The sequence below is a fragment of the Equus przewalskii genome, chromosome 5, assembly GCF_037783145.1.
Source record: "Equus przewalskii isolate Varuska chromosome 5, EquPr2, whole genome shotgun sequence".
Classification (NCBI taxonomy): domain Eukaryota; kingdom Metazoa; phylum Chordata; class Mammalia; order Perissodactyla; family Equidae; genus Equus; species Equus przewalskii.
In genome coordinates, this window is record NC_091835.1 from 31,761,486 (window position 1) to 31,773,793 (window position 12,308).

At 45.6% G+C, this 12,308-nt stretch overlaps 1 protein-coding gene across 7 annotated transcripts in view; it reads right to left on the reverse strand.

Moving 5' to 3' along the window:
• LOC103561226 (uncharacterized) overlaps positions 1–12,308 on the reverse strand; it is a 47,180-nt gene that overhangs the window by 15,749 nt on the left and 19,123 nt on the right. For 3 of the 7 annotated variants that reach the window (XR_011540252.1, XM_070620481.1, XM_070620482.1), the window contains exons 5-8: positions 11,701–11,805; positions 10,247–10,344; positions 7,851–7,986; positions 7,005–7,198 (exon numbers count right to left, since the gene is read on the reverse strand). Coding sequence is in view for 2 of the 7 variants with exons in the window: in XM_070620481.1 (XP_070476582.1) it covers positions 7,005–7,198; positions 7,851–7,986; positions 10,247–10,344; positions 11,701–11,805 (533 nt within the window). In the remaining 5 variants the exon portion in view is untranslated. Of the gene's footprint in view, positions 1–4,616; positions 4,823–5,150; positions 5,292–5,722; positions 5,841–6,014; positions 6,169–7,004; positions 7,199–7,850; positions 7,987–10,246; positions 10,345–11,700; positions 11,806–12,308 lie in introns of all 7 variants that reach the window. The other 4 variants (XR_011540253.1, XR_011540254.1, XR_011540255.1 and 1 more) reach the window with 4 other exon arrangements.

Here is a 12,308-nt window from a genome sequence, read left to right on the forward strand (position 1 = left end):
AAAACAGATTTCAAAATAAGACAGGTAAAGAGAGACACAGAGGGACAATATATAGTGATCAAAGGGACACTTCATCAAGAAGAAATAATGCTTATAAATATCTATGCACCCAACATAGGAGCACCAAAGTTCATAAAGCAACTATTAACAGACCTAAAGGAAGATGTTAAAAACAACACAATAATAGTAGGGGACCTCAACACCCCACTCACATCAATGGACAGATCATCCAGACAGAAAATCAACAAGGAAATAGTGGAGCTAAACAAAAAACTAAAACAATTGGACTTAATAGACATATATAGATCACTTCATCCAAAAACAGCAGAATACACATTCTTCTCAAGTGCACATGGAACATTCTCAAGGATAGACCATATGTTGGAAAACAAGGCAAGCCTCTACAAATTTAAAAAAATGGAAATAATAACAAGCATCTTCTCCGATCATAATGCTATGAGGCTAGAAATTAATTACAAGAAAAAAGCTGAGAAAGGCACAAGGTTGTGGAGACTAAACAATACACTACTGAACAAGCAATGGATCATTGAAGAAATTAAAGAAGAAATAAAAACTACCTGGAAATGAATGAAAATGATAACATGCCATACCAACTCATACGGGATACAGCAAAAGCTGTATTAAGAGGAAAATTCAACGCAATACAGGCACATCTTAACAAACAAGAAAAATCCCAAATAAGCAATCTTAAACTACACCTAACTGAACTAGAGAAAAAAGAACAAATAAAGCCCAAACTCGGCAGAAGGAGAGAAATAATAAAACTCAGAGCAGAAATAAATGCTATTGAATGAAAAAGGCGGTAGAAAGGATCAATGAAACAAAGAGCTGGTTCTTTGAGAAGATAAATAAAATTGACAAACCCCTAGCCAGACTTACAAAGAAAAGAAGGGAGAAAGCTCAAATAAACAAAATCAGAAGTGAAAGAGGAGAAATAACAACAGACTCTGCATAAATACAACTAATTATAAGAGAATACTACGAAAAACTATATGCCAACAAAATGGATAACCTAGAGGAAATGGATAAATTCTTGGACTCCTACAATCTCCCAAAGCTCACTCAAGAAGAAGCAGACAATTTGAACAGACCAATCACAAGGAAAGAGATTGAAACAGCCATCAAAAACACCCCAAAGAATAAAACCCCAGGACCAGATGGCTTTCCTGGAGAATTCTACCAAATTTTCATAGAGGATTTAATACCTATCCTTTTCAAGCTATTCCCAAAAATTAGGGAGGATGGAACACTTCCTAACACATTCTATGAGGCCAACATCACTCTGATACCAAAGCCTGACAAGGACACCACGAAAAAAGAGAACTACAGGCCAATATCACTGATGAACATAGATGCAAAACTTCTAAACAAAATTTTGGCAACCAGAATTCAGCAATTCATCAAAAGGATCCTACATCATGATCAAGTGGGATTCATACCAGGGACACAGGGATGGTTCAACATCCACAAATCAATCAACATGGTACACCACATCAACAAATTGAGGAATAAAAACCACATGATCATCTCAATAGATGCAGAGAAAGCATTTGACAAGACCCAACAGCCATTTATGATAAAAACTCTGAACAAAATGGGCATAGAAGGAAACTACCTCAACATAATAAAGGCCATATACGACAAACCCATAGCCAACATCATACTCAATGGGCAAAAACTGAACCCCATCCCCCTGAAAACAGGAACGAGACAAGGATGCCCTCTATCACCACTCTTATTTAACATAGTACTGGAGGTCCTGGCCAGAGCAATCAGGCAAGAAAAAGGAATAAAAGGAATCCAAATAGGGAGGGAAGAAGTGAAACTCTCGCTGTTTGCAGACGACATGATCTTATATAGAGAAAACCCCAAAGAATCCATTGGAAAACTCTTAGAAGTAATCAACAACTACAGCAAAGTTGCAGGGTATAAAATCAATTTGCATAAATCAGTAGCATTTCTATACTCCAGTAATGAACCAACAGAAAAAGAACTCAAGAATACAATACCATTCACAATCGCAACAAAAAGAATAAAATACCTTGGGGTAAATTTAACTAAGGAAGTGAAGGACCTATATAATGAAAATTACAAGGCCTTCCTGAGAGAATTGGATGACGACATAAGGAGATGGAAAGACATTCCATGCACATGGATTGGAAGAATAAACATAGTTAAAATGTCCCTTCTCCCTAAAGCAGTCTACAGATTCAACCCATCCCAATCAGAATCCCAATGACATTCTTTACAGAATGAGAACAAAGAATCCTAAAATTCATATGGGGCAACAAAAGACCCCGAATTGCTAAAGCAATCCTGAGAAAAAAGAACAAAACGGGAGGCATCACAATCCCTGACTTCAAAACATACTACAAAGCTACAGTAATCAAAATAGCATGGTACTGGTACAAAAACCAGTGCACAGATCAATGGAACAGAATTGAAAGCCCAGAAATAAAACGACACATCTATGGACAGCTTATCTTCAACAAAGGAGCTGAGGGCATACAACGGAGAAAAGAAAGTCTTTTCAACAAATGGTGCTGGGAAAACTGGAAAGCCACATGTAAAAGAATGAAAATTGACCATTCTTTTTCACCATTCACCAAAATAAACTCAAAATGGATTAAAGACCTAAAGGTGAGACCTGAAACCATAAGCCTTCTAGAGGGAAACGTAGGCAGTACACTCTTTGACATCAGTATTAAAAGGATCTTTTTGGACACCATGTCTTCTCAGACAAGGGAAACAATAGAAAGAATAAACAAATGGGACTTCATCAGACTAAAGAGCTTCTTCAAGGCAAATGAAAACAGGATTGAAACAAAAAAACAACCCACTAACTGGGAAAAAAATATTTGCAAGTCATATATCTGACAAAGGCTTAATATCCATAATATATAAAGAACTCTCACAACTCAACAACAAAAAATCAAACAACCCAATCAAAAAATGGGCTGGAGACATGAACAGACATTTCTCCAAAGAAGATATACGGATGACCAATAGGCACATGAAAAGATGTTCATCATTGCTGATCATTAGGGAAATGCAAATCAAAACTACACTAAGATATCACCTTACACACATTAGAATGACAAAAATATCTAAAACTAATAGTAACAAATGTTGGAGAGGTTGTGGAGAAAAAGGAACCCTCATGCACTGCTGGTGGGAATGCAAACTGGTGCAGTCACTACAGAAAACAGTATGGAGATTGCTCAAAAGATTAAAAATAGAACTACCATATGACCCAGCCATTCCAGTGCTGGGCATCTATCCAAAGAGCTTGAAGTCAGCAATCCCAAAAGGCCCATGCACCCCAATGTTCACTGCAGCATTATTCACAATAGCCAAGACGGGGAAGCAACCTAAGTGCCCATCAACAGACGAATGGATAAAGAAGATGTGGTACATATATACAATGGAATACTACTCAGCTGCAAAACAGAACAAAATCATTCCATTTGCAATAACATGGATGGACCTTGAGGGAATTATGTTAAGTGAAATAAGCCAGTTACAGAAGGTTAATCTCTGTATGACTCCACTCATATGAGGAATTTAAACATGCAGACAAAGAGAACAGATTAGTGGCTACCAGGGGAAAGGTGGGGTGGGGGGTGGGCACAAAGGGTGAAGGGGTGCACCTACAACACGACTGACAGACAATAAAGTACAACTGAAATTTCACAAGATTGTAACTTATCAACTCAATAAAAATAAAAATATAAATAAAGACCAAATTTGGGGATTTTAAAAGAATGGAAACTAAAATACTAGGCAATGTTAATATATAAAATGAGAGGGTGTGATCAGAGTTAAAGCATTCTAAAGTCCTTATATTGTTTGGATGGAGGACAAAGATTTTATTGTGCCTTGTTAAGTCAAGCATACACATTGAATTTTAAAAATAACTGAAAGATAGACGAATCAGACATTGACTCTGTCACCATGGAGTGTCCAGGCTCACAGAGGAGATGAGACCGGTACAAAAGTAATTCAAATCCAAGGTTCACAAATTTCAAAGTTATAGATGCCAGATCAGGAGCACTGTGAGCATGCATCTCTGATGTCAAGTTCCTTTCAGCTCTAAAATTCTATGCTCTTTAAGGGGGACGAGACATGGAGTAGATTGGTATTGGTCTGGGAAGTTCAGGTTTCTGAGCCTGTGGGTTCTTGTGACAAGGTTCCCAGCATTCTAGGGCCCCTGTGTTGTTTGGGAGGAGGGTAGAGTCATGTGTTCTCTCCCTACTCTTCACTTCGTGAGTGGAGTCTGCAGAAGATCTTTGGAGTCAGAACCAATTTCATGTTAGTATGCCACTTTTTTTCCTTCAGTGGTTCCTTCAGGAAACTTCTGGTGAGAAAGTAAGTGGATGAGCGTGTGCTACGCCTGTAGGTAATAAGGAATGCATTTGGCTCACGTCCTACACACTGCTTCAAGTAGCCACATCTCCTTTTTCTGCCCCTCAGTGACTTCAGCCTCCACCACAGTCCCACAGCCTTGCCCCAGTGCCCTTCGTTCAGCTTCCAGGGTTCGTCTTCAGCCCCAGCCCATCCTATTCCCAACTGATTCGAAGGACGCAGGCCCATACATCATTGATGAGCAGACACAGCTGCTTGGAGATGCTGCAAAAGACCACCTTGATGTCCTCTCCCTGCCCATGGCAGATGATGTTCCACAGACACTTCACTGCCTGCACTGTCACTCGTACCTCATTCTTCAGGAGGTCTCGCAAGAAGGAAGTCTCGCAAGAAGGAAGTCTCGCAAGACGGGAACCAGGCTCTTCAGAGACTCTGACTATTTGGGAGAAGGCAGAGATCACTCATCACCTGGGGATCATGCAACACTTTGGGGACAGGGCTTTGAGAAAAGAGATGATGCCTAAGAGAAACAGACATGGGGAATCTGGGGGCTGGACACGCCGAGGAAGTGGAAGGCTGGTGCTCAGGAGATTCAGGAGGCCTGACGGCCCGTCTACGTAAGTCTACAAACTGAATGCTGTGCTGCCCTAGGATGAGGAGTTGGGGGATATACTAAGCCCTGGATAACTAAGAGGCTCAAGGGAGGTAAATTAAATGCTTCAGGGACTAACCTTCAATTCCCACTTGGTGCCCCCCACCCTTACTTGTCCTGGGTGCAGTGTCAGGTTACTGATTCCATGGAGCCCAATTTCTTTCATGACGAGGTTGGGCTCCTTGATCCACTTGATTAGATTGCCCAAAAAGTCTTGCCCCAGAGTCTGAGCCACTGATTGGTGCCAGAGGAGCTGTGGGTGCGAGGAGACTACAGCTATGGATGGAGAACAGGTCATGGGAACCAAGTACCCGCCTCAGCCCTCCCTCAGGCCCCATACTCAGGTAAGGACTGTGTCCAGTTGAGAGCAGGGGCAGACTGCTTGGTACACATAGGTGGAGACTAAAGTGACAAGTAGGGGGATAATGCTGAGAAGGTTTGAATCTCAAGCCAGATGCTGGGATCCATGGATCATTCCAGGAGGACTAGAGCTGCTGACCCCTCCTCAGGCTTTCCCTGCCTCCTTTAACCAGGCCCTTGGACTGGCCGGGAAGGGAACTACACTTTAGATGGCTCCATTCTATTCTTTTCTCTTTCTGGGGCAAGTTATTTAACATTTCTGTTAGATGTCCTCCGCTACAGCAAATGAAAGGCTGGGCTATGGACCTCTCCCCGGGCTTTCACCTGCACAGTGAAGGCCCTGGCCAGGATCCTCCAATGATCATCGACGCTGTAGAGGAGCTTCCTGACAGGCTTCAGAATTCGGTGCAGAATGGCAGGTTCACAATTGTTCACAATGCTGCTAGGGTGGGACACAGGACGTCAAGAGTTGCTGGAGGGTGTTGGCAAGGAACCAGGGTACACAGGACAGGGAAGACATGAGGGCTGAGAGAGCAGGAGACGAGAAGGCTGGGAGATAGGACATTGCGGTCCAGGGGCTAGAGTGGTACAGAGGGCACTGGGGAAATCATCCCACCTTGTCAGGTCCATAATCCCTATGTAGAAAAATTGGGGGCAGGACAGGAAGTCCCAGCAGTGATGCTGATCTGCATAGACCACCACTCCATCATACGCAGCTGACAATAGCACCAACTTCACTACCTCCAGGGCACAACTGAAAGCCACCATCACTGGGTTTGTGAAAAGAAAGGGACAGAAGGATGGACAAAGCATTACGCCCTAGTTTGCACCCCTGTGCTGGCAACAGTTCCCTAATCTGGTAGCTGGATTCTGCTGTCCTGCAGGTGAAAATCCATGGCTCTATGAAACCCATTCCAATTGTCCATCCATGTACCCCTTCAACCCTGGCACTCATCCAACCACAGAGTCCTATGAAAGAGACCCTAGGGACATTTTAGTGCCATGGTTTTCAAATTCTGCTCTCCATAGCACAGAAGGAGGGTTAGGCTATCTCTTCACCTCCATACCCACCTAATCAGAATGTCTCTGCTTACTGGTTTTATTGGTTTTCATTTTCATATAAAATTTCATTTGACTAGAATGTCCTGAGGTTTAAAGAAAAAAAGTATGACAACCACTGATTTAGGAGTCCAACTCCCATTTTACAGATGAGAAAACTGAATTCTAGTAGTGACTTGCACAAAATGGCACAGCTAGTGACAAAGCCAAGCCAGCAGTCAACCAGATTCAAATGGCCACAACTGCATGGAGAGAATGACACAGACATGGTCTTGTCCGGTCATTTACCACCTAATTGAATCTCCTCATGTGCAGAGTTATGACCATGGATATGAACCACTGAGTGAATCAGTAGAAGAGTGCAGGCAAGAAAAAGATTAATGAGAGACTTGAGAATATGCAAGAATATTCTAGCACATGATGCTAGATATTCTTCCACTCTTCTGCTTTCTCTTTCTCAGCATTCCTAGGGGATCAGCATCCAGTTGTCCAGGGCCCTCAGGAATTAACTAGTCTCATTCCTCCATCACACAGGGGTTAGGCTTACCTAGTGGGGTCAAAGGGCTTCCTCTTGCCTCCTGGGCCCCCTTCTTTGCTGTAAACCACTATCTTTGTGGGAACATTTTGCTCAGTCACCCAGTAGAGATGACATAGCACAGCCAGCAACAGCCGAGGACAGAGTTCTTGGACGGCCTCCTGGCATAAGGACCCTGATAGCATTTCACACAAGGCACATGCTACCTGGGAGAGGACACGATGGAAGGAGGGAAGCAGAATTGACCAGGCGTGAGTGAAGGCATAAAATGGTCCACAGTCCCACACACTGAGTCTCACCCTGCCCTCCCTGTCACTGCCCAAAGGGTGCAGCTCACTCTGACTCAGGCACCACCCAAAGAGTGAAAGCCCACCGCTCATCCCTAGAGAAAAGAGGGGGCCACACACATGCAACTTCCCTGACATTAAAAACAAAATGGGAACAAACTCCAAATTTTCAGCAGAAAATGATTTCGGACATACTTTGGCCACCCCAGTTTCAGGCAACCAAAGCTCCTCCATCCCCAACTCCCATGCCACACTCCAGGCCCTGAAAAAATGAGTGCCAGCCCCAGAATCAGGAGATAGAAAAGATGATTAACTCTGAACGTCAATTTCCTGTCCAGAAAATGGGATTGATTTCTGCTCTTTCTACATCATGCAGCTCTTAGACATATAGGCGCAAAAAGGTGGGTAAAGTGCTCATTGAATGTAGGGTATTAGTGATTCCAGTGTTAACCTCTCCTCTTTGCTCCTCCCTAAGATTGGCTTCCATCCTGCAGCTGTCCCTTGATCTTCAGTTCTGCCCCCAAGGCCCCAAACAGTAATTCCTAGGCTCCCTCTCTTCCCTCATGCTGACCACCACAGGCTGGAAGGCCATCTTCCTCGTTTCCCTTCTGGAGTGGAGCTTTTCCAGGATGTCTATGAGCAGCTGCAGGACGTTGATTGTGGTCTCTCGCTGGGTGCCAAACGCCTTCCACAGGGCCAGATTGGTTCTGCAGGACCCAGGGACAGCATGTCATGAGCCCTAGTGACCATGCTCCTAGGACTAGTCTGGCCTTGGACCTATGAAGGGCCAGCTCTTAGGGTCTATAGGGAGTGAGACCAAAGAGGACTGGGCCAGAGGACATGGAGAGGAAGTTTGATTGACATCAAAGAGAAAGCGTCCCTGTGCAGTGATTGCTATGCTGGGCTTGGACTGGGGCAGGGGAGGGGTCATTGGGCTGGAGGATGTGCCCCCCAGCAGTGGAGAGGTACCTATCCCAAGGGAGGGGCTTGTTGAGCAGCATGGGCACGACCATGTGGGTGTTGGTGCCTGCCAGTGAGCACGTAGGGTCTCCTCCTTCGTGCTGGGCTCCAGCGGCAAGTTGAGCCATTCCAGGATACCCTCCACAACTTCCTCAATCTACGGGGCAGAGCCAGAAGAGTCTCAGTAATTCTTTCTTTGCTTCTTTCCCTCCTCCTCCCTCTCTACAAATTCCCTAAACTCAAGGGACTTGGTGGCAATCCTGCCAGTGACTCTCTTCTCAAGGCAGAGTTCTGGAGTGCCAGAGGCCAGACCAGCAGGGGCCACGAAGGAACCCTAGAAGCTTATGCCAAGGCCCTTATAGCAAATGCCTGCCCATAGCCGCAGTGTCCAGAGGGGAGCTCCTGGGTTACTCAGGGGGCACAAGACCTTCCAGGAAGGATGGCAGAAGACCGGAGACACTGCGAGGTTCCCCTCCCAGCTGAGGTCAACTTCAACCCATGAAAGTGCAGGGACAGACAGCATTGGAAGCAGGGGGACCACAGGACTCTCATCTGACCCTCAGATCCTTAATATCTGGGCCTCTGGGAAGCCAGTTCACTGTAATGCCTCAAAGACACCCTCAGAGGGATCCTTCCATTTCTGGTACCTAAGCCAGGAAAGTCACCTAAATGAGTGGAGGCAACAGGTGTCAGAGGATTCAGACAGAGGAGGGCCTAGCTAGCACCTGCACCCATATAAAGGATGGCGGCACTCAGAGAGTTGCCTTTGTGACCCCATTTTAAAGGTTTGTTTTTTCAGTGAAGTGAGAAATGTGGATTTTATGCAAAACCTTCTTGTTTTTATATGTTAACCTAAGAGAAAATTTATCCAAAGGTCAGAGTCATTCCATGAGCTTGCTGGTTTGCAGTCTACAGCCTTATCCTTCACGGGGTCTAAGCTCCCTGACACCCCAGGGAATCGGGATGAATTTCTCTAACAAAGCTTCCTGTGCTCTGCCTGCTAGGCCCTCCAGCTGCCTAAACTCCTGTAAGCAATCGTCCTTAACTGAGCAACCAGCCCCCCAGAGGGGAGGCACTGCACTTATGAGCTCAGGATACACATGTCAGAGCTCAGTGGGACCGCAGAGAAAATCTAGTCCAAGCCCACATTTTAGAGGTGAGTGAATTAAGGCCTACAGAGGAGAGGGACTTGCCCAAGGCCTTTCAGCTGGTTAGTAATAGAGCCAGGCAAGAGCCCAGGGCTCCTGACTTGCAGGGCAGAGCTCTTGCCACAGCACCATACTACCTTTATCATGTCTCTGCCCCCTCCTTCATGACAGCACTCATCAGCTGGGCTGCAGCCAGAGATACCTTGGCTCTGCTGTCAGTCAGGTCCTCCATGGCTGTCAGCACCAAGGAGGTGAGCTGGATCTGGGTGAAATACTCTGCAAATGTCTGCAACAGAGTGGGATCAGGGTGGACACACCTGGGTCCCTTGCCCGATATAGCCTGTGCCATTCTTCCTAGTTAGGGTAGGAGGGAGAGCTTCTCTGCGGAACATAATGTGCTTTTGTCCTAGGCCTGTGCTGTCTGCCTAGCTCCTAGAAGACTCTTTCACTGTGGACAATCTTTGGAGATGGGAGGGAGAAAACCCTGACCTTCGGTACAATATGGGGCTCAGATGTCAGAGGTTGCAGAGGCAGAGCACTGGGAGAGAAGGGGTGGGGCTAAGATCCTTAATGACATCTCTTTGAAGCATGGGTTGAGTCTACACATTGCTCACAAAGCATCTTTAGCATGAAGCAAATACTTCCGGGGGAGGAGTAAAAAAGAAGTATTAGGACCCATGATGCTCAAGGGGGAGCATGTGGCAGTTGTGGTAGGAAAATTTCCCCAAAGAAAAAGGTCACATCCAGTAATGGAAGGGGAAGGGAGATGGGATAAAAGAGTCCCAGCCCAGGAGTCTCTGATACTGTATAAATGAGAGGCTCAGGCTCTCCCCACTTTGTCCCTAGCCTGCCCCCTCACCTTGGCAATCTCACAGATGTTGTTGTAGAACACGTTGGCACTATAGACTTCGCTCTTGCCCTCTTCTTCCCACAGACCCTGTTTCTTCCTTCCCGTCTCTGAAACAAAGACACCCGACTCCACCCCTCAAACACTCAGAAGCCATCTTGGGCTCCCCCGTTTCCCTCCTGCCTCCCACCTACTGAACTAAGTCAGCTTAGGGAGATGTATATCCCATGGAGCTGAGAGCAGAGGAATGGGCACTAAGACCAGGAATGGTGCGAGCTAATGTCAAAGGAACCCGCATTGCCTGCCTCAGAGCAGAGACAGAATTGGGCAAGAGTACGGGGTTCAGCCAGAGGGAGAGAAACTAATTCAAAAACTCTGCTTCCTGAATAGATATTTTGTCCCAAGAGGGTATCTGTAGATGTTTGGGGGCAGGTTCCTCAGTGGAAATGAGGTGCTCAAGTAACTTCTTGACTCTCACTCTCCTGGGACAGAGTATGTGGGGACGGCCAGGCCTAAGTGGGAGGCAGAGCGGGAGGGACAAGAGAAAGTTCGCCATATGCTTTTGTAGCAGGAGGATACAGTAGAGGTTGTAGACGGCCTGGGAAGACAGGAAGCAGATGTCGTCGACTGGGTCCTGGCAGCGCATGGCCAGCAGCCTTACCAAACGCCCCAGGCTAGTGAACTTGATTTCCGTCTGAGGAGGAGAGCTGAGAGTCACAGGTTATCCCAGCCACCCCCTTCGGCTGGGAGGAATGACAGGAAAAGAACTAGGAAGAGGGGATGCATGTGCCAGAGACATGAGAGGTGAGACTAGGTGAGGTTAATGGGAAAGGAATTAGGTGGGTGAATTGTGGCTACAAAGGACACAGGAATCACAGTTTTGGAATGACTCTATATTGTCCCTCTTCTTTGCCTCTGGACACTCCATTCATCCTTCAAGCCTCACTCAAATGCCTCCTCCTCTGTGAGGTTTTCCTTGATACCCCCACTTGGAATCATTTGTGTTTTGATCTTTTATTCCCACCACATTTGATTTGTACATTCATTATTACCCTCTATTTAAATGTGTTCTATGCATGCCTCTCTCCCCAGTGGACTGTAAGATCCATGAAGTCAGGGAACTGTCTTGGTCCTCTATGTATCCAGTGTAACACCTAGCACAGTGCCCGGCACAAGGTGAGTATTCAGTAACTGCCTGTTAAGATGAATGGAATCAAACTGAACCAAGTGGAATGGAATTGGTGGATGGAGAAAAAGACCAAGCAGAAGATGTCAGAAGGAAGAAAGGAAAGAACAAGATGGGATGCACAAGAGAAAACAGAGGATGGAGTCAAGGAGATGGAGGATAAGGATGAATTACTAAGGCTAGGTAATACATGTGATAAAGTTTGGGATAAAGGTAGGGATAAGGGTGACCAGAGTGGGCAGCAGGGCCGGCCCAGGCTCTAGGGCAGGCTCCCACTCACTTCAAAGTTGTTCATTTTTGCAGTAAAACCAAGGATACAGGCAGTGCACCACATGGCCCGTTCTCGTTCATTGTCCTTCTGGGAATTCAGCCATGTGTCCAGAAGCTGGAAGGAGAAAAGAATGAAAGGAGAGTCTTGTTTAGCTGCAACCCAGAGGGTAGAAGTGTAACCTTAAACCTGGCTTTTGCAAAGTATCAGGGCAAGACTTCTGAGAACAGGATTTTATTTGCCTAGAGGCAGATTATATGTGTGGGTCTGGCACCAGAAGACTTCATTCCTCTAGCCCCCAATCTTGCCCTTATCTAGGTGCTAGAAATCTCCTCAATTAGTACCTCCTTCTTTCAGGTTAAAGCCATGGCTCTCAAATTATATGACTGTGATTCACTTCAAAGGGTCAACATACCCCAGTGTCTCCCTACCCACTGCTTCCCATTCTTCAGTAGAAAGAGAACTTAGTGATAACACAGAAGCATCGCAGTATTCACAGATTCAAGGGTGAATTATGTTTAAATCTGCTTGAGAAATATAATTATGGATGATTCCTACTTGAAACACAATGTATAAGTTTCTCACCATTAGTAAATTATGGGCCCAAAATGCCACTGATC